The 22,563-nt window shown below is 42.6% G+C and overlaps 1 protein-coding gene across 6 annotated transcripts in view; it reads left to right on the top strand.

The window, feature by feature from the left end:
- Positions 1-22,563, top strand: part of znf318 (zinc finger protein 318) — a 90,315-nt gene that overhangs the window by 51,574 nt on the left and 16,178 nt on the right. For 5 of the 6 annotated variants that reach the window (XR_009445650.1, XM_059645106.1, XM_059645104.1 and 2 more), the window contains exon 4: positions 16,380-17,717. Coding sequence is in view for 5 of the 6 variants with exons in the window: in XM_059645106.1 (XP_059501089.1) it covers positions 16,380-17,717 (1,338 nt within the window). In the remaining variant the exon portion in view is untranslated. Of the gene's footprint in view, positions 1-1,308; positions 1,423-16,379; positions 17,718-22,563 lie in introns of those variants that run through there. The other variant, XM_059645107.1, reaches the window with a different exon arrangement.

Raw genomic sequence — 22,563 nt, 5'->3', positions numbered from 1 at the left:
CCCTCTCAGCCTGATCATAATCAACTCTTGTCTGTCCAACTGCTCTTCTCTCTTTTTAGGCTCTATCCTATCAGTTACTCCCTATCCCATCACTTTCCCAATATTTTTCCATGTAAACTGACATTTTCCCAGCCACCATTGGTTCTGAGAAAGGATCACTGGATCCAAAACGTTAACTGATTCTTTTCTTTGACAGATACTGCTAGACCTGCTGAGCTTTCCTGCAACTTTTTTTGCATTAGAAAAAGACCTGTTTATCTTGACTTTGTTTTCTGTTGGTTAGCCAATCCTTTATCCAAGAAAATAATTCACCCCTAACCCTGTATGATCTTAGGTTGTGCTTTAATGTTTTGTGCAGCACCATATCATATATGCCTTCTGGAAGTCTGAACGTATTACATGCAAGATCCCCATTATCCATTTTGCTTGTTACATATTCAAAAAACTCTAGCAAATTAGTCAAAAATGATTTACTGTTTATAAAACAATGCTGACTCTGATGGATTGCATTTGACTTTGCAAATATCTTGTTATTACATCATTATTAATAGATTCTAACAATTTCCCATGGTGCATGTTGAACCAACTAATAACAAGTTTCTACTGTCTGCCTCCCTTTTTGAATAAGGTGTTAGAGAGTCACTTGGCATCGAAACAGACCCTTATCATTTTTCTAATTCAGTATCTCTGCTGCCACTTCCTTTAAGAATCTAGGATGTAGGCCATCAGGCTTTGGGGCCAGTAGTTTGCTCAGTACCTTTTCCCTAATGATGATCTAAGTTTCTCCCTTTCTATAACCACCATATCACTAATTTTTATTGGGAAATTACTGTGACCTCAGCAGTGAAAACTGAAGCAGATATTGATTGGGTGGCTCTGCCATTTCTGTGTTCCCCATTATTGACTCACCACACTCATCCTCCACGGGACCAATATTCACTTTCAACTGGGTGATAATGCTGGCTTATTTCACTTACCCTTGCGTGGACTGTCTTGAAGGCTTGATGTTTGCTAAAACTATAATACATCATGCACTGCATTCAAGTCTGTTTCCAAGTACAGAATGGCCTCACCAAACAGAGAAATAAATATTGTTTTGTTCTGGCAGGGAGTTCCAGATTCACTCCACCCTCTGGATGAAAACTTTTTCCTTACATCTGGAAGCGTCCTGCCCCTTGCCTTAAATCTGTCCCCCGTGGCCATTGATCATCATCAAAGGAAAAAGTTTCTTCCTGTCTGCCCCTATAATTTTAAATCTTAATTCTGCCCCTCTCCATCTCCACCTTTTAAAGGAAAACATCCTTGAATCTGTCCAGTCTCTCTCCAGAACTGAAACTTCTGATGGAGGGAAGGTCATCGAAACAGCTGAGGATGGTGGGCCAAGGACACTACTATAAGGAGCACCTGTAGAGACTTCCAGGGGTGAGATGATTGTTCTTCAGCAATCTCAACCATGTTTCTTGTTGCTAGGCATGACTCAGACAATCAAGGAGTTTTCTTCTTGATTCCCATTGACTTCAGTTTTAATGAGGCTCCTGATGCTCCGTTAAACACACTCTTGCTGTCAAGGGCAGTCACTCTCACCTCTCACCTGTGCAGTTGAACTTGTTTACCTGTGTTTGAACCATGTCTATTAGATGGTGAGGAACAGTGGCAGATGTTTCTAAAAAAAAGTGTGACTCACAGTATAGGTATATTCCATTGAATAATTCTGGGAAGGAGATAAACTTGACTATCATTAACCTTGGAAGTTAGAGGAATCAGAGTGAAAGAAAAACATGCAAAGATTGGTTGAAAAACCAGCAGATGTAATATATTTGGATTTCCAAAAGACATTCAAGGAGGCACATCATTTAAGGCTACTCAATGAGCTGAGTACATGTGGTATGGCTGACAGGTGGCCTAACGAATAGAGGACATTTGGAATACAGGGAGCATTTTCCAGACAGCAACCTGTACGTAATGAAGTGTAGTGCTGGAACCCTTTTAATTGCACTATATATGAGTATATTAATGATTGGATGGGAAATGAATTATACAATGCCCAGTTTTGTGGATAACTTAATAAACAAGTCCTTTGTAGAGTCCACTGAGGTATAGATATACCATAAAGTTTTAGCAAAGATTTGTAGCTCATATAGCAGATGAGGTGGTTGACTTGTTTGCTGAGCTGGCTTGTTTTCATTCAGACATTTCACCATTCTAGGTAATGTGAGACCTCTGATGAAGCGATGTTGTTCTATCTGCTTGGAATTTACACTGTCTGGTCTGTTGTGGTGAGTAGTGTCATTTCCGGTTTTGTTCTGTATGGGATTGTATATAGGGATCAATTCTGTATGTTTGTTGGTGGCATTATGGGTTGAGAACTGTGCCTCTAGGAATTCTCATGCATGTCTATGTTTGGCATGGGCTACTATAGTTATGTTGTCCCAGTTAAACTGATGGCTTTCCTGTCTGATGTAATGCTTGTGGCAGTCATTGTATGGTATTTTGTAAACTGGTTCTGCATGTTGTGGGAATTGGGTCTTTAACCCTTGTGAATGTTTGTCGTCGAGTGGCCGTGGGTTTGTGTGTGTCCATTATTTCTAATGGTCAGAGGAGTGTAGGAACTCCGACATAGTTTACAAAATACCGTGCAATGACTGACACAAACATTACATCAGACAGATAGGAAGGAAACTAGCCATCAGAATACACGAACATCAGCTAGTAGCAAAATGACATGACAAAGCACCCCTAATATCAGTGCGCATGGGCAATGAAGGCCATCCGTTTAACTGGAACAATGTAACCATAGCCCAAGCCAAACATAGACATGCATGGGAATTCCTAGAGGCATGGCTCCCAACACATAATGCAAACATCAAGCATATACAGTTGGACCCCATATACAAGCCCATGCAGAACAAAACCGAAAGTAACACTACTCAGTATAACAGACTTGTCAGTCTAAATTCTAAGCAGCGTAGACAATGTTGCTTCATCGGCGGTTTCACTGATGATGTTATTAGCGTGGTGATGAAACGTCTGAAGGAAAACAAGCCAGCTCGGCAAACAAGTCAACAACCTCAGCAATAGATATACATTAAGCAAGTGGGCAAACTTAATAGTCGTTGAGTCACCCAACACGTTTGTACTGTTCAGATATCCTAAACACACCTAGTCTCATTTGGCACATATCGCTCTCAACCCATCCTATTCAAATATCATCCAAATGCCTTTCAAATATTGTAATTGTACCAGTCTCCACGACTTCCAGTGTCAGCTCATTCTATACATGCACCACCCTCTGTGTGAAAAAAGTACCCCTTAGCACTCTTTTAAATCTTGCCCCTATCACCATAAACCTATGCCTGTAGTTTTAGACTCCCCCACCCCAGGGAAAAGACCATGCCTATTCACTCTATCCATGCCCCTCATGCTGTTATAAACCTTTATAAGGTGACCCCTTCACCTCCAATGTCCCATGGAAAACAGCTCCAGCCTATTCAGCCCTGCCCTTCAGTTCAAACCCTCCAACCCTGCCAACATCCTTGCAAATATTTTCTAAACACTTTCAAATTGCACAACACCATCCTGTCTACCAGCAACTCAAGGGTTATGGGGAGAAAGCAGGAGAATGGGGTTAAGGATCTTATCAGCCATGATTGAATGGCGTAGCAGACTCAAGGGGCTGAATGGCCTAATTTCTGCTCCTATGTGTTATGGATTCCACTTTCAAGGAACTACGAGGCTACACTCCAAGGTCTCTTTGTTTAGCAAGAGTCTCCAGGACCTTTCCATTGTGTTTCAGTCCTGCCCTGATGTGCCTTGGAGCACCTCACCTTTAGTTAACTTAAACTCCATGTGCCCATCCTTGGCCCAGTGGCCCATCTGATGAAGATGCCATTGTACTCTGAGGTAACCTCCTCTGCTGTCATCTACACCTGTAATTTTTATGTCATCTGCAAACTTAGTAGCCATACCTCCTATGTTCACATCCAAATCATATACAAATGATGAAAAGCAGTGGACCCATTGCCAATCCTTCTGGCACCATGTGGGATAGAGTGAAGTTAGGCACGTGGGCAGGAAAAATAGAAGAGCTGAATTTTAATTCATTTTTAATGGATCACCCTAATGTTCCCTTATCCTCAGTCTGAACTGACCTGCCCTGTATCCTGAGACTATTTTCCTTGGAACAAAAACTGCAATTGTTGGAGAACTCAATAGATCTAGCAGCATCTGTCAGGAGAAAAGTTAACATTTCCAGTCTGGTTATTCTTCACCAGACCTTTGTCTTCATTCCATCTAACCATGTTAGGATTTTAACCATTTTGATCAGATTCTATCTCATCCTTCTAAACTCGGCTGAATACTGATCTAATTGACCCAGTCACCCCTTAATAGTCCTGTTGTCCTCACTTTAAGCTCAGTAAACCTTCGCTGCACTTCCTCTATGAAAAATATATTCTGTCTTGGGTAGGGACACCAAAACCATACAGGACCGGTCTTAGCAACATTCTGGACAAGTGCAGTAACCCTACGTTTGAATTCAACTGCTGTGGCAATGAAGACCAGTATGCCATTTACCTTTGTTACTGCTTCCTGTGCCAACCTGTTTACTTTCATTGAATGATGTACAAAGTCACCCAGATCTCTTTTTATATCCAAATTTCCAAATGCATCACAATTGGCAGAATCACAGAACTTCCTTGGCAAAGAAGGAGGCCAATCGACCAATAGCTCCAACCACTCTCCTGCCTTTTCCCTGTATCTATGTACATTTTTATCCAAATAATCATCCAGTTTCGTCTCAAATGGCTCAATTTCCAAGCAGTGCATTCCATACCCTAACTACTTGCGTGGCATTGGCCTGGGTTCTCGAATACTAGGCTAGTGGTATTACCACTAGGCCATGACTTCTCCCAAAAAAAAAATTATTGGCTTTGATATGCCCTGCCTTATGCACAGGGGGCATGCCTGTGCAATGATCCCTTCAATAATACTTTTAAATAAAATGTTGGGTTTTTGCTCATTAAGCTTAGTTGAATGAGAGGAGATCTGGATTTTTAGGAGCCTTGACACGGTAGATGAGGAGCGGTTGTTTCTCCTTACAGGAGAGCCTGTGAACAAAGGACCTAGGCTCGAAGTAAGTTGTCACTCTTAAGATAGATGAGGAAGAATTTTTCTCTGGAGTGGAGAATCACTGAAATACTTTACAACAGAAGGATGTAGAGGCTGGGTTGTTCAGTATGTTCACGACTAAGATACACAGATTTTAGTTTTAGTCAGTAAGGGAATGCAGGCTTTTTGGGGAAGAGGCTGGAAAACGGAGTTGAGAATTATCAGATCAGCCATGATCACATTGAATCTTAGTGAAACTGAAAGAACTGCAGATGCTGTAAATCAGGAACAAAAACTGGAAGTCGCTGGAAAAGCTCAGCAGGTCTGACAGCATCTGTGGAAAAAAAAATCAGTTAACGTTTCTGGTCTGATGACCCTTCCTCAGAACTGATGGATATGTCGTGGCAGAATCTGAATTGAATGGCAGTGAACATGTCATTCTTCTACAAATGTTGCTTGTCATGACACCTTAAATGTCTTCTGTGATGATCAAGAGTAGAATTATAGGGTGGTAATTTGGCTAGTGTTTTTTCCCTTTCATGCAGAGGACATAACTCCATACTTTTCCGCGTTGAGTAGATGCCAGTACTGCAGCTCAGCCTGGTTGCGTACTTAGTTGTTGGTACTAGTGCCAGAATGTTGTCTTTGCACTATCTTCTACCTTTGTCCATTTACATAGGAGCATGGAAAATAAGAACAGGTATAGGCCATTCAACCCTATGAGCCTGCTCCACTGTTCAATATGATCACGGTTGATCATCCAACTCCCCCTATTCCCACTTCTGTTGCATATCCTTTGATCCATTTAGTCCTAAAAATTATTATTGATATCCTTCTCGAAAATATTCAATGTTTTGTCCTGAACTGCTTCTGTCGCAAAAATTTCCATAGATTCACCATTCCCTGTGTGAAGTAATTTCTTGGTATCATGTGGTTTGAAGCGAATTATTAGAAGACTGGTATCCATAATGCTGGAGATCCTGCAAGGAGGCTGAGATGGATCATCCACTCAGCACTTGTTGATGAAGATGGATGTAAAAAAACAAGGACCGTGCAGTGGTCACTCCTACCAAATCCATCATGGGCAGACACATATATGAGAGGTCTCCTGGTGAGAATGAGGTCAAGGAGCTTTTTCCCTTTTGTTAGTTCTCCTGCTAGATGTCACAGACCTGGACTAAACGTTGAAAATAGGAGACCATTCAGCCCTTTGAGCTCTGCCATTCACTATGGTCATGACTGATATATAACTCAGTACCCGGTTCCCACTTTGTCCCTATACTCTTTAAACCCTTTAGCCTGAACAGCTATATCTAACCCATTCTCAAACACTAAATGTTTTGACCTCAACTGCCTTCTGTGTATGGGATCATTGCCCTTTTGAACTCAGTCAGCTTTGTCAGTAGTGATGCTACTAAACCACTCATCGTTATGGCAGTTGAATTCCGACACCGAGAGTACATTTCTGTGCTTGCCATGCTCAGTGCTGCTTCTAAGCAGTGTTCAACATGCAAATGCACTGCTTCATCAGCTGAGGGGGCAGAGCAGGTGGTAATGAGGTTTCTCTGCCCCTGTTTGACCTGATGCCATAGGATTTAATGACGTCTGGAGTCAGCATTCCGAACTCAGTGCAATTTTTGCATATTCTTGCTGCAGTTTATCACTAAACCAGCTGCCTGTAGTAGTTTAAATAGGTCTGCTGTTTGCTTTATGTATTTTTCCTCCTGTATTACTGTGTGTTATGACGTTTTCTAAATAAACTATCCTATTAGCTAGAGATTATGGGAACTGCAGATGGTGGAGAATCCAAGATAACCAAGTGTGAAGCTGGATGAACACAGCAGGCCAAGCAGCATCTCGGGGGCGCAAAAGCTGATGTTTCGGACCTAGAACCTTCATCAGAGCGCTCTGATGAAGGGTCTAGGCCCGAAACGTCAGCTTTTGTGCCCCTGAGATGCTGCTTGGCCTGCTGTGTTCATCCAGCTTCACACTTGGTTATCTTGGATTCTCCACCATCTGCAGTTCCCATAATCTCTGATCACAATTTTAACTTCACTGCGAAGCCTCTTCCAGGGATGCCTAACCTGAAGAAGTTCCCCTCCTCCCTCTCGGATGAAGGGTCTCGGCCCAAAACGCTTGTGGAATTCATTGCCACGGAGCGCAGTGGAGGCCGGGACGTTGGATGCCTTCAAGGCAGAGATTGACAAATTCTTGATCTCAGAAGGAATCAAGGGCTACGGGGAGAGTGCAGGGAAGTGGAGTTGAAATGCCCATCAGCCATGATTTAAATGGCGGAGTGGACTTGATGGGCCGAATGGCCTTACTTCCACTCCTATGTCTTATGGTCAGCTTTTGTGCTCCTGGGATGCTGCTTGGCCTGCTGTGTTCATCCAGCTTCACGCTTTGTTATCCTGTTAGCTACATAGGCTTCACCTTGATTCTTGCGTAGTTGGGGCAGTTAAACCCAAATGGCCTTATTTGACATTGATGTGACAAAAACTGATATCCTTTACTTTTGATGTTAGTGCTACTTTCCAGTACTACTTCAATAGGTCAATCGTAGAAACAAATGAATTCCCATCAGACATGTATATATATATACCATCTTCCACTTAGGGAGTTGTTTGAATTTGAATTGGTCATTAATTTTTCTGCAATCTATGCAGAATCTCATTGATCCTTCTGGTTCAGGAACTGATACCACCAGTGAACTTGAGGTACTTTGGCTGGATTCAGTTAAGTGACTTTTGAGCATTTATTGATTTCTTGTCTACTTGAGCTTGTTTTCTTGGTCTTAACCAAGAAGGATGTTGTTTAGTCGGTGCTCATTTCCCTTATAACACGATACATCCAGGTGTGTCTCTACAGTCTTCCTCAAGTTTGTTAGTTTTACTAGATCCTTCCTGAAAATATGTGAATATCTTGTCCATATGTTTCAGTATTGGCGAATTGAATTGTAGAAGTTTTGTTTTGTGAACCTTCTACCTCACTCTCATTGTCTATTCATCCTCCACTACTCTTACAGCCATAGACACTTGTTTGCTCTTGGCTTCTTCGTACAATAATATTGCTTTAACATGATCAACAGGCATACTCAGTTCATCTTTCTGCAATGTGGAGTATGTTCTGACATGGTGAAACTGTTTGTATTTTCCTTAACCTTTTCAAATTTAAGGTGGCTCTACCCAGGCTGTCGCCTTAAATTCCTAACTGTTTGCCTCTATGCTTCAGGAATGAATTGGTTCACACTCGGAACAGCCTTTCCTTAAAACTGCATTGTGATCCACCAAGATCTCTTGTCACATGGATGCATAAATCTCAAATATGCCACCATCAACTTGTTATACATGGCCAATATCCAGTTGATTTTTAGCCACTTAATTTGTTTTGCTATTTTTTCCGATGATAAAGAATACCTGTATGAATTTAAACATTTCCCGACTGGACTTCAAATCGTGCCTGTGGTTTTCTCCATCTGAGCCTTTGTTGGCATCTGTCTTCTTTCTAAACTGTGTAATTTTGCAATGATAATTCCTCTATCATCTTCATTGCTCAACTCTCTGAAATTCATATTCAAGTTTTTCATTTCTATTTCCAGTTTATTTTGATATCTCCTTTTTGTATTGAAGCTGTTTTAACTAATTATATCTTTGCTAATTCAATTAACTGTGGACCTAATCCCTCCTGTATTTACAAAAATCCCAGATGCTTTACCATTATCAATTGTATCTGCTGCCTTAAATCTGACAGGAAATTCGAAATCAATTTTTTTCACATTTCAGTAGGCTGACTTCAATTCTCCCTCCTCTAAATCCAGGGCTATCTGTTTCAACTGCAGGATGAACTTAGCTATTTCCAATATTACTTTATTTTCAGTGTGAGAAACCTGGTGTCTGCCCTTTTGGTCTTTACCACTTGTTCCACTAAATCCATGTCCAATAGTGCATTATCCTTATTTAAAAGACCCTGATTGTGAGCCTGATGACTTACCTGGGAAAAATAAATATTATGATTCTGTCTTGACGAAGGAGGATACAAATAACTTGTCAAAAACGTTGAGAGAGACAGGGTCCAGTGTGAAGGAGGGACTGAAGGAAATCGGAATAAGGAGGGAAGTGATAATGGGAAAATTGGAACTAAAGGCTGATGGGCCCTGCAGACTAATAATCCACAACCCAACATTCTTAAGGAGAGAGATAATGGGAACTGCAGATGCTGGAGACTCCAAGATAATAAAATGTGAGGCTGGATGAACACAGCAGGCCAAGCAGCACCCCAGGAGCACAAAAGCCGACGTTTCGGGCCTATACCCTTCATCAGAGAGCTTAAGGAATTGGCCCTGCAGTAGCGGGTGCATTAGTGTTATCTTTCAATTTCTGTAGACTCTGCAACAGTTTCTGTGGCTTGGAGGACAGCTAAAGTAACCTCATTATTTAAGAAAGGGAGTAGGGAGGAAATGGAATAGTCACAGACAGTAGTGAAAATGCTGGAATCCACTATAATAGATTTAAGAGCAGAGCTCTTGGAAAACAGTGCCAGGGTTGGACAGTTAGAAAAGGGGAAATGTGCCTAACAAATCTATTGGAACATTTTGAGGATGTAACTAAAAGAGTTATAAGGAGCAGGCCAACGAATGTTAAAACTGAGTTGAGGAAACATTTCCACAGTCAGTGTGGTGAGCCTGTGGAATTCTCTATTGCAGAGTTGTTAAGGCCAAAACATTGGATGTTTTCACGAAGAAGTAAGATGCCGTTGTTAGGGCTAAAGGGAGCAAGGGGTATGGGGAGGGACAGGAACAGGGTATTGAGGTGGATAATCAACTGTGATCATATTGAATGGTAGAACAGGATTGAAGGGCGAAATAGCCTACTGCTATTTTCTATGTTTCAACAAGAAGCTTTTTTTAAAACTCATGTGAAAGCTGAAGCATGCATGAGATCAGAAATATTAATATTGCAGGGCAACAACTTGTTTTTTCTGTCTGCCCTGCGACTGTGTGAAGTTCTGAAAAGGTTGAAACTCCATTTCTCATGCAGACCGGGCATTACAGTGTGCAGAAACTTTAAGACTAAGGAGTTGAAGTAGACTGTTCAGCCTGCCATCTCTGCTCTGCCATTCAATGCAATAATACCTGATCTAATAATTATTAACTCAATTTTCCCAGCTTCTTCCCAAAGCCCTTGATTCCCTGATTAAAAATCTAACTCAGCCCTGAATGTTTTTAATATGACAACCCTACAGATTTTTTTGCAGTAAAGAATTCTACAGATTCACTGCCATCTGAGAAAAGAAATTCCTCATCTATGATTTAAATTGACAATCTCCTGTTCTGAGGTTATGTCCTCTAGTTGTAGACTGTTCCAGAAATGGAAATTACCTCTTCGTATCTAACCTGTCAAACCCCTATGAATCCTGTATGTTTCAAGCAACCATTGACAAGATTGATTCCTGCGATGAGAGATTTCAGTTATGTGGACAGGTTAGAGAGCATTAAAAGGTGATTTGATAGGAGAGATCAAAATGGTGAAGAATCTTGACAGTAGATAAAGTGAAACTGTTTCCACTGGAGCTGATGACCACAGGTCATCAATTTAAAGATGTTTGGCAAACGAGACAATAGCAACCTTTGGAAGAACACTTGTAATACTTTTTATTTATATGCCTCGGTTTGCTGGGGTGGGTGGCATTACGTCCGGGTTTGTTTTTCACTGGTTTGTATTTTGGGTCCAGTTCAGTGCATTTGTTGGAGTTCTGGTTGGAATGCCAGGACTCCAGCAATTCCCTGGCATGTCTCTGTTTAGCTTGTGCTATTATGGATGGGTTATCCAGTTGAATTTGTGGCCGCCTTTGTCCGTGTGTATCAAAACCAGTGAAAATTGGCCTATGTAATGTTTTTCACAGTCTTTGCATGGTATTTTGTATATTATTTTAGTTTTATTGGTTATGGGTATGCGATCCTTTATGTTCATCAGTAGTTGTTGGTTTGTAGACTGTATGTCTTGAGTTGCTTTGTGGTAATCTCAACTCCTCCCAAGAATTCCTCAACATGGTCAAGGAACCAGAATAGAGGAGGTCAAGATAGTGATATCCTTCAGTGTAACAGCACTATATATATATCCATAAGTATCGACATAGCCAAACAGAGATTGCCACACTGGGTGAATCAGGAAGGTAGCCACCCCACGACACCAACAGCATCAACAAGGACAGCACCCTGAAACTGCTGGACATGTGCCTTGCAATGCACTTCACCTTCAATGACTGTTCAAACAAATCAAAAGAATACCAGTGGGATCCTGATATCAGCACTGATTGCAGAAGCAGTATTGCATTGGTTAGAACGAACAGTAGTCCCCACTATGCAGTCTAAACTCTGGGTCTGCTATGTAGATGACCCCTTCATGATTATCAAATGCACAAAACTAGAGGAAGCCCACCAACACATTTTTAAAAAAAACTTGCTCACCAGAATAAAATTCACACAAGACGAAGAGAACAATAACCAATTACTCTTCCTAGGCATAATGGTGGAATGTAAGAACAACAGGAAACTCTAGACTACGTACCCAGAAAGACCACACATACGGACCAGATACTTAATTACTCCGGCACCCACCCCAACGCCCATAAATGGAGCTGCGTCAGGACGTTATTCAAACGGGCGACAACACACTGCAGCAATCTGGAATTGCGCAAAGCAGAACAGGAGCACTTACACAGAGTTTGTAAAAAGAATGGATACCCCAAAAGTACAATCCGCCATTACCTCCTCCACAGACCACAGCAAGAAGACACAGCGTGGCCAGATAGACTATGCTAGTCACCCTACCATACATTATAGACATACCCGAGATGACCACTAGACTACTCAGACCCACAGGAATCAGGGTAGCCCGCAAACAACCATCCTGTGACAGTTACTGCCAGACATAAAGGATTCCATTCCCACAACCTTTTAAAATTAACATAACATACAAAATACAATGCAAGGACTGAAAAACATTGCATCGGCCAAACTGGAAATGAGGATACACGAACACCAACTAGCCACCAAGAGGAATGTCCAGTTCTCACTGATCTCAATATACACTGACAAAGAATGACATGAATTCAACTGGGACAATGCGTCCATTATAGCACAAGCCAAACAGAGACATGCCAGGGAATTGCTGGATGCCAGGCATTCCAACTGGAATTCCATTAACAAACTCATTGAACTGGACCCAATATACCAACCCTGAAAAAACAGAACCAGAAGTAAGATCAACCACCCAGCAAACCAAGGCATCTAAATAACAAGCGGGACAGAACACCAATGCATCATTGGATGCGCACTGACGATGTTACCTAGCAGGGTGACAAAACGTCTGCAACTAAATGCGCCGGCTCGATGAGCAAGCCTGCCACCTCATCCACAACCTGAGTAACAAGTTTTCTCAAATACTTCACACATTGCCTTAATATTAGGATACAGACCAAAATTTGATTGTATGGGTGAGATATAAGATGGTTTCTCAACCCTAGTCTCCTGCCTTCTCCCCATAATCTTTGATCCTCTTAGTAATCGAGAACCTATCTATCTCTGTCTTAAATACACTCATCGACTTGGCCTTCACAACTTATGTGGCAGAGAGTTCCACAGATTCACCATCATGTAGCTGAAGAAATTCCTCGTCCATCTCAGTTCTGAAGGGTTATCCCTTCACTGATGTTGTGCTCCTGGGTCCTAGCCTGTCCTACTTGTGAAAATATCTTCTCCACGTTTTCTGTTTTTCTAGGCCAGTCAGTATTCCGTAATTTTGAGTGAGATCTGCCACAACCTTCGAAACTCTGAATTACAGTTTCAAAGTCCTCACCTGCTCCTTTATATTCAGAAGTTGCATGACATCAGGTTATAGTTCAACAAGTTTATTTGAAATCAAAAGCTTTGAGAGCAAGATAACAGTGTGGAGCTGGATGAACACAGCAGGCCAAGCAGCATCTCAGGAGCTTTGAGAGCATATCCCCTTACCCTGACTTCTGACTTTGTCCACCCCGTTCCATGCACCTCTGCATCATGACTCCTTATACTGATCAGACCCTCATTTCCTGCTAGACTCTCCTTCCAGTTGACTCTGTCTAGTTCCTCCCTCATGTCTTTGTAGTTACCTTTACTCAATTGTAGTACCGTTACATCTGATTTCATCTCTTTCTCAAACTACGGGGCAAAGTCTTTCATACGCAAGCACGGACACACGCACGTACCCCACCCCTGTGGGGGTCTGTCACTTGAAACTCCCTAATCATTCTGCCATATTTGACACATCAAATCCAGAATTGCCTGTTCCCTAGTGGACTGTACCACAAGCTGCTCCATAAGCTGTCTTCTAGACATTTCATTAATTCCTTTTCTTGAAATCTGCTAGCAACCTGATTTACCAATCCACCTGCATATTGAAGTTCCGAATGATTAGTGAAATAGTGCCTTTCTTAAACACCTTTTCTATCCCCTGATTTCTGCCCGACATCCTGACTACTGCTAGTAATCCTATACGTCACTCCCGCTTGGCTCTTTTTCCCTTCACAGTTTCTCAACTCTACCCAGTTTTCTACCTCTCAACCCTAAGTCTCTTCTTGCTATCAATTTAATTTCACTTCTTACTAGCAAGGCTGCCATGCCTCCTCTGCCCGTCTCCCATTCTTTCGATAGGATGAGTATTTCTGAAAGTTTAGTCAAGCATTAATCCCCCTGCAGCCACATCCCTGTGATATACACAACATTGTTCTGACAATTTCAATCTGTGCTACAAGCTGCTTGTTTGTATACTGTGCGCGTTTGTGGTTAGCACGGTGTCAGGGACCCAGGTCTGTGTGTCGTTTGCACATTCTCCCCGTGTTTGCATGGTTTTCCTCTGGATGCTCTGATTTTCTTCCACAGTCCAGTGATATACTTAAGAGGGAAATCATGAGGGCAAATAAGGCTAAGGAGAATTCACAGGAATTCTACAAATACATTAAGGCCAAAAGAGTAACGAGGGAGAAAATAAGGCCTGTTAGACGGCTTTGCTGATCTTCATGTGTGGACCTGGAGGAGATTGGGGAGATACTGAATGAGTATCTTGTATCACTGTTTACTGTGGAGAAGGATATGGAAGATAGAGAATTTTGGAAAATAAATAATGATATCTTAAAAAATGTCCCAAAGTGCAGAGGAGGAAGTGCTGGACGTCTTAAAACACATAAATGTGCAAAAATTCCAGGGATCTGATGTCTACCCTAAACTCTGTGGGCAGCTAGTGAACTGATTGTTAGGTGCCCAGCTGAGATATTTGTCTCATCGATAGCCACAGTTGAGGTGTGAGAAGACTGGAGGTTGGCTAATGGAATGCCACTATTTTAAGAAAGATGATAAGAGAAAGCAAGAGAACTATGAACAGGTGAGTCTGACATCAGTGGTGGTCATGTTCTTGGAGGGAATCCTGAGGGACAGGATTTACATGTGTTTAGAAAGGCAAGCACTGGTTAGGAATAGGTAACATAGCTTTATGCTTGGGAAATTGTGTCTCACTAACTTGATTAAGTTTTTGAAGAAGTAACAAAGCATATTGATGAGGGCAGAGCCATTGATGTATTCCATATGGGCTTCAGTAGGGTGTTTGACAAGGTTTCTCATGGTAGACTGGTTAGCAAGGTTAGATCACATGGAATACAGGGAGAACTAGCCATTTGGATGTGGAATTGGCTTGAACGTAGGAGGCAGAGTGTGGTGGTGGAGGGTTGCTTTTCAGACTGGAAGTCTGTGACCAACAGTGTGCCTCAAGGATTGGTGCTGGGTCCGCTGCTTTTCATCATTTTATACAAATGATTTGGATGTGAACGTGGGAGGTGTGGTTAGTAAGTTTGCAGATGACACCAATATTGGAGGAGTAGTGGACAGCGAAGAAGGTTACCTCAGCCTACAGCCTTGTTCAGATGGGCCAGTGGGCTGAGGAATGGCAGATGGAACTTAATTCAGACAAATGTGATTTGCTGCATTTTGGAAAGACAAATCAGGGCAGGACTTGTATGCTTAATGGTAAGGTCCTGAGGAGTGTTGCTGAACAGAGACCTTGGAGTGCAGGTTTGTAGTTCCTTGAAAGTGAGTCCCCGGTAGACAGGGTGGTGAAGAAGGCGTTTAGTATGCTGGCTTTTTTGGGTCAGTGCATTGAATATAGGAGTTGGGAGGTCATGTGGCTGCACAGGACATTGGTTAGGCCACTTCTCAAGTACTACGTTTGGTTTTGGTCTCCCTGCTATAAAGAAGATGTTGTGAAATTTGAAAGGGTTGAGAAAAGATTTACAAGGGTGTTGCCAGGGTTGGAAGGCTTGGGCTATAGGGAGAGGTTGAATCAGCTGGGGCTATTTTCTCTGGGGTGTCGGATGCTGAGGAGTGACCTTTATCGGGGTTTTTAAAATCATGAGGGACGTGGATAGGGCAGATAGACAAGGTTTTTTCCCCCCCTGGGGTGGGGAAGTGTAAAATTGGAGGGCATGAGTTTAAAGCGAGAGGGGAAATATTTCAAGGGGACCTAAGCGGCAATGTTTTCATAGAGGATGGTGCATGTATGGAACGAACTGCCAGAGGAAGTGGTGGAGGTTAGTACATTTACAACATTTCAAAGGCATCTGGATGGGTAAATGAATTGAAAGAGTTAAAATGTATATGAGCCAAATGCTGGCAGATGGGATTAATTTAAGATATCTGGGCGACGTGGACAAGTTGAACCACAGGTTCTGTATGGTCCTATGACTCTGTGCAGGTTCGGTGGATTGGCATTTCTAAATTACCCATAGTTTCCAGGGCTGTGTAAGTTATGTGGATTAGCCACGGGAAATGTAGGGTTACACAGATAGGGTAGAGGTGTGTCTGGGTGAAATGTTCTTTGGAGGGCCAGTGTGATCTCGATGGGCCAATTGGCCTGCTTCCGCACTGTTGGGATTCTGTGAATTACAATACCCTTAGTCCAGCATTGATCACAGCCCCTTTTCGTAATTGGGCCTTGGCTGGAAACAGTTCATAACTGACAAATTGAACATTCCTTTGTTCTCCAGACCTGTTTTTCAACACAAGCCCACTCAAGAATTGGAAGGTATAATGCTGCAAAAGGCCAAGTTCATACTACCTTTGTTCACTTTTTCAGTTCAAAAAGCTGCATTTTGACTTGCATGAATCTCTAGCAATCAGTGTTAATAATAAGGGGTTTGAAAATGTGAACATCTAACTTGTTGACCCTATTTTGTTTCTTTTAATTTAGTTTGATGAGTATCATGGTGCCACAGTCAATGAAAGCCCTGAGCAGCAGAAAAATTATGTTTCATCGCACAGCTTCACACGGTTACCACAGCATGAATCAAGTTACGCTGAGACTGAAGAATTCTCTTTCATGCAAGACACGAGAGAAATTCATCAAATCACTGATCAGGGAGGTGTCCCTGGTCTGTCCAATACCAATTTCCTTTTTGAGAGGGATGTTCCGGGTAAGATTGGCACAAAATCAAATTTGGAAAGATCTGAGGTTCAGGACCGGGTTTCAGACTTCCTTCTTCCACATGAACGGGCTCGTCAGGATGGCTATGGTTTCTGTCGTATGCTTGGTTTATTAGAAGAATCTGAAAATGGGAACTTAGAGAGGAGGAAGCATAATTTTCCAGATATAGAGGATGAGGAAAGGTTTCTCTATGGAGAAGATGAGGAAGAGAAAACAGAAGGTGGGAAACATAGAGATGCTCTTGCAAACCGGAATCTCCTTCCTGTAAGACAAACCAGTTTGCCTGAAGGAGCATCGAACTTGGCAAGTGCAAAACCTGAGAAAGAATATGAAAAGATCCATGATTTACTGAAGACCATTGGACTCGATATAGGAGTAACGGAGATCAGCAAACTGGCAGCCCGTACTGAGGAACGACTGCATGGGAAAAAACCTGTAACTCGATCACCTGAACATCTGCTAGGACCTCACAAAATTGCTTCCTGGGAGAAGCGAAGAAGCCGAAATGAGGCAAAATCACCAGAACCTCATGCACAAACACGAACGAGGTTGCATAAACTGGAAAATACCTCAGGTCCTGTGGTGAGAGATGGCAAGGAGTCGTTTAATCGAGAAACAGCAAAAGAGCCTGAGAAAGCACGATGTCCTACAGTAATCCCAACGGTCCATAAACCTGGTTTATTGCCAATCCCATCACAAAACTATGCCTTGCCACCTTACGGGCAATATCCAGCACCTCCAGTAAATTACCCACTAAATGCACCGCCACCTAACTATAATCAATATGACCCTTATGCCTCATTGTCTGCCCCAACCTGGCCAATGTACCCACCTTCGCAAGTTACTGAGCCGTATGCTCAGCAACCAAACAATCGAATGTTTGTGGTTATGCAGCCACCCAAGGTCACCCGACCAAATCTAAGGGTCATTGAAACAGTTAATGATCCTGAAGACATTGCAGACCACAAACAAAAGAATTCTGTATTGGTACACGTGCAGACAACACCTACTTTGAGCCAAGTTCCAGTAGCAGCCTCGAATCGGATGATGCTGATGCCCAATTTTGCAGAGGAGGAGAAGAGGAAATCTGAACAGAAGCAAAAGGTTTGTCTGTGTTTGTGTGTCTTTGTCTAACATGAAAAAGGATTTAATTTTTCTTGCTGTTCTCTTAGTGGGAAAGCCAAGTTGAAAGATTTCTCTTGTGCTTTGGAAACGAGATTGGAGAAGCCCTGGTAGTGAGAATGAACAGCTTTTGATCGTAAGAGAAGTCTCTTCTGTGTGCAGTTCTGGAATCGCACCGTAGAAGGGAAGTGATTTTTATCTGGAGAGGGTGCAGAAGAGATGTACCAAGATGCTGCCTGGGCTGGAGAGTGTCAGTTATGAAGAGAGTTTGGATAGACAGGGTTTGTATTCTTTGGAACGAAGCAGATTGAGAGGGGACATGATTGAGATGTATAAAATTATGAGAAGCTTAGATAAGGAGCAAAGAAGAAACATCTGCTCTTGCTGGAGAGATCGGTGACTCGGGGGCATGGATTTAAGGGAAAGAAGGAGTGGTTAAGAAGGTATTTTGCATGCGTGCCAGCAATTGCTCAGACCTTTTTGGATATAGGAGTTGGGATGTCATGTTGAAGTTGTACAGAATCTTGGTACGGCCTGTTCTGGAATAGTGTGTGCAGTTCTGGTTGCCCTGTTATAGGAAGGACATTATTAAATAGGACAGGATTCAAGAAAGATTTACCTGGATGTTGCGGGAAATGGAGGGTTTGAGATATAAAAACAAATGGGAAAGACATTTTTTTCACTGGAGCAGAGTAGGTTGAGGAGTGATCTTCGTGATTTATAAAATCATGCGGGTCATAGATAAGGTGAATGACAGCATCTTTGCTCTAGGGTGGGGGGTTCCAAAATGAGGGGGCATATTTTTCAGGTGAGAGGAAAACTATTTAAGGGTACAGGGTTCAACATATTAACACTGTGGGAAATGAACTGCCAGAGAAAGTGGTTGTTGCAGGTACAGTTAGAGCATTTAAAAGACATCTGGATTGGTTCATGAATTGCAGAGGACTGGACAGATGTGAGCCAGGAGCAGCCACGTGGGGCTAGTTTAGTTTGCTGTGTGCTAGTTGGACAGAAGGTCTGTTTCCATGCTATATGGCTCCGTGACTCTACAAGGTTTAGAAGAGATGTGAGGAAAAATCTTCCCACAGAGAATGGTGGGAATCTGGAAATGTCAACCTGTAAGGGTGGCAGAGGCAGAAATTCTCAGAACATGCAAGAAGTATTTGGATGTGCATTTGTGATGCCAAGGTGTGTAAGGCTATGGGCCATATGCTGGAAAATGTGATTAGAATATGGTTGTTTTGACTGTGCCCTCTGACACTCTGGTGATGTCTTCATATTTGGAAGTTATTTATTGATACTTATTTGAAATTCTTTATTGATACTGTATTGATACATTAATGATACTTCACTGAAATTCAAGTGTGGAGAATGGACCTTGCAGTTGGAAATACATTACGTTAATTTGTAATTCTGCACAACAGAACATTGAAACTGGGATCCATGGTTGATAGAAAGTTTTTGCCTCTGCCATGAAGTTGGGCAGTCCATTGTCAAATTCCCAGAGGAAATTTTGAGGCCATCTTGACTCTGGTGTACTCTTATGCGTTGCTGGAGACTTTAGAGTTATTACAGTGTTTCCTGAGAAGATGTAAAGGGAAGGCGAAATAGAGCCACACAGCATGGAAGCAGACCCTTTTGGTCCAACTTCTCTGTGGCAACTGGGTTTCCTAAACAGAACTAGTCCCACTTGTCTACGTTTGGTCCATATCTCTCTAAACTTTCCCTATCAATGCCTTTTAAATCTAAATGCCTTTTAAATTTTCATTGGAGAAAAGGAGGAGGAGAGGGGACCTAATTGAGGTATACAAGATAATGAGAGGCATAGATAGAGTTGATAGCCAGAGACTATTTCCCAGGGCAGAAATGGCTAGCACAAGGGGTCCTAGTTTTAAGCTGGTTGGTGGAAAGTATAGAGGGGATGTCAGAGGCGGGTTCTTTACACAGAGAGTTGTGAGAGCATGGAATGCGTTGCCAGCAGCAGTTGTGGAAGCAAGGTCATTGGGGTCATTTAAGAGACTGCTGGACATGCATATGGTCACAGAAATCTGAGGATGCATACATGAGGATCAATGGTCGGCACAACATTGTGGGCTGAAGGGCCTGTTCTGTGCTGTACTGTTCTATGCTCTATGCTCTAAATGTTGTAATTGTACCCATCTCCACCACTTCCTCTGGCAGTTTGTTCGATATGCACCATCCTCGGTGTAAAAAAAAAGTTGCCTTTCAGGTTCCTTTGAAATCTTTCCCCTTTCGCCTTAAACCTATGCTGTGTAGTTTTGGACCCCCCCTACCCTGAGAATAAAGAGCTTGGCTATTCACATTATGTATGTCTGTCATGATTTTATAATCCTCTATAAGGCCACCCCTCAGTCTCCTACACAGCAGGGAAAAAAATCACAGCTGAACCACCCTCATTGTAACTGAAACCTCCATCCTTGTAAATTATTACTGCACCATTTATAGTGTAAAAACATTCTTCTTATAGCAGGCCGGCCAGAATTATTGGCAGTTTTCCACACGTTGCCTCACCAATGTCCAATAAAGCTACAATACGACATGCCAACTTCTATATTCATGCTCTGACCAATAAAGGTGAACATGCCAAACACCGCCTTCACCACCCTGTCTACATGCGGCGCTTTCCAGGATGCAAAAATGATTAACAAGTTACTGAGACGGGAAGGTCTGAGCTATAGCTAGAGGAGCAGGGGCATAGTTCCTTGAAAGCCGCGCCGCATGTAGACAGGGTGGTGAAGGCGGTGTTTGGCATGTTCACCTTTATTGGTCAGAGCATGAATATAGAAGTTGGCATGTCGTATTGTAGCTTTGTTGGACATTGATGAAGGCCAGAGTGCCAAACGCTGCCTTAAACCACCCTGTCTACCTGTGATACCACCTTCGTGAACTAATACCTCTCTTCTGCAACACTCCCCAGAGCCCTACCATTAACTCTAGTTCCTGCCCTGGATAGTCTTAGCAAAATGCAAGTCATATTTATCTAAATTAAACTCCTTTTGCCATTTCTTGGCCCCCATTGTACTCTTCGCTAACCTCCTTTACTATTTGCTATACCACTACCTTTGGTAACATCTGCAAACTTATTAACCGTGTCTCTGATATTCTTATCCACATACTTTATATAAATGATGAATGACAGTGGACCCAGCAATGATCCTTGCAGCACATGTTAGTCACAGGCCTCCAGTCTGAACAGCAACCCTCTACCACTGTCTCCTACAGTCAAGCTAATTTTGTATCTACTTGGCTGGTTGCCCCTGGATCCCAGATGATCTAACCTTACTAACCAGTCTACCATGTGGAACCTTGTTAAAGGACTTGCTCGAGTCCATGTAGACAGCGTCTATTGCTCTGCCTTCAAATATGTTCTTGGTCAGCTCTTCAAAAAACTCAGTTAAGTTTGAGGCATGATGTCCCATGCACAAAGCCATGCTGACTATCCCTGATCAGTTCTTGCCTTTCCAAATGATGTAGATTCTGTCTCTGAGTCTCTACCAACAACTTAGTTGCTACTGACATCAGGCTTACTGGTCTGTCGTTCACTGGCTTTTCTTTGCAACCTTTCTTAAATAATGGCACAACGTTAGCCACCCTCCAGTCTTCCAGCACCTCACTCATGGCTGTTGATGATATAAGTATCTCTGCTAGGGCCCTGCAGTTTCTTCTGTAGCTACCCACAATGTCCTGGAATATCCTTGATTAGGTCTTGGGGATTTATCTACCTGCATGAGTTTTAAGACCCCCAGCACCTTATCTTCTGTAATGCGGACTCCTTTCAAGAAATCACTGTTTATTTCCAAGATTTTCCTAGCTTCCACTGTCTTTCTCCAGAGTAAATACTGATATGAAATATTCTTTTAGGATCTCTCCCATCTCCTGTGGATCCGTACATAGATGGCCTCAGTGATCTTTAGGGGGCCCTGTTCTTGCCTGAGTTATTTCTTTGTATTAGTACACTGGTTGAATCTCTTTGGATTCTCCATTACATTATCTACCAAAGCTATCCCATCTTCTCTCTCTGCCGTCCTGAGTTCCCTCATGATTGTTCTCCTACACCCTCTATAGTCCTCAAGGGATTCACTTGATCCCAGCTTTCCGTACCAGTCCTTTTTCTTGACCAGAAACTTAATATCTCCAGTCACCCAGTGTTCCGTACTCCTGTAGCCTGTCCCTTTACACTAACAGGAATGTGCTGTCCCTGAACTCTCATTATTTTGCTTTAGAAAGCCCCCCAGTTGCCAGACGCTCCTCTATGTGCAAACAGCCTTCCCCAATCAACTTTTGAAAGGCATCCCTAGAAGATGCTTTGCAGTGAGGTTAAAATTGTATCAGAGATAAAAGTAACTGCAGATGCTGGAGAATCCGAGATACTAACGTTATCCCGCCCTCTTGACCTGTCCGTCCTCCCCAGACTGACCTATCCCCTCCCCACCTACACTCGCCTCTACTGGCTCCATCCCGGCCTCTTTAAATTGTCTGTCTCCTCTCCACCTATCTTCTCCTGTATCCATCTTCGATCCGCCTCCCCCACTCTCCCTATTTATTTCAGAACACTCTTCCCCCTCCCCCTTTTCTGATGAAGGCTCTAGGCCCGAAATGTCAGCTATTCTGATCCTAAGATGCTGCTTGGCCGGCTGTGTTCATCCAGCTCTACACTTTTGTTTTCTCAACTTTTGAAAGCTCCGACCTAAGACCATCAAAATTGGCCTGCCCCACTTGAGAACTTTTAACTTGTGGACCATACCTTTCTTTTTTCCGTAACTATTTTAAAACTGATAGAATTATGGCCACTCGTCCAAGAGTGTTC

This window comes from Stegostoma tigrinum, chromosome 4, assembly GCF_030684315.1.
Source record: "Stegostoma tigrinum isolate sSteTig4 chromosome 4, sSteTig4.hap1, whole genome shotgun sequence".
In the NCBI taxonomy this organism is placed as follows: Eukaryota; Metazoa; Chordata; class Chondrichthyes; order Orectolobiformes; family Stegostomatidae; genus Stegostoma; species Stegostoma tigrinum.
Note: the sequence above shows the minus strand (reverse complement) of the source record. Positions and strands in the feature narration are given on the sequence as shown.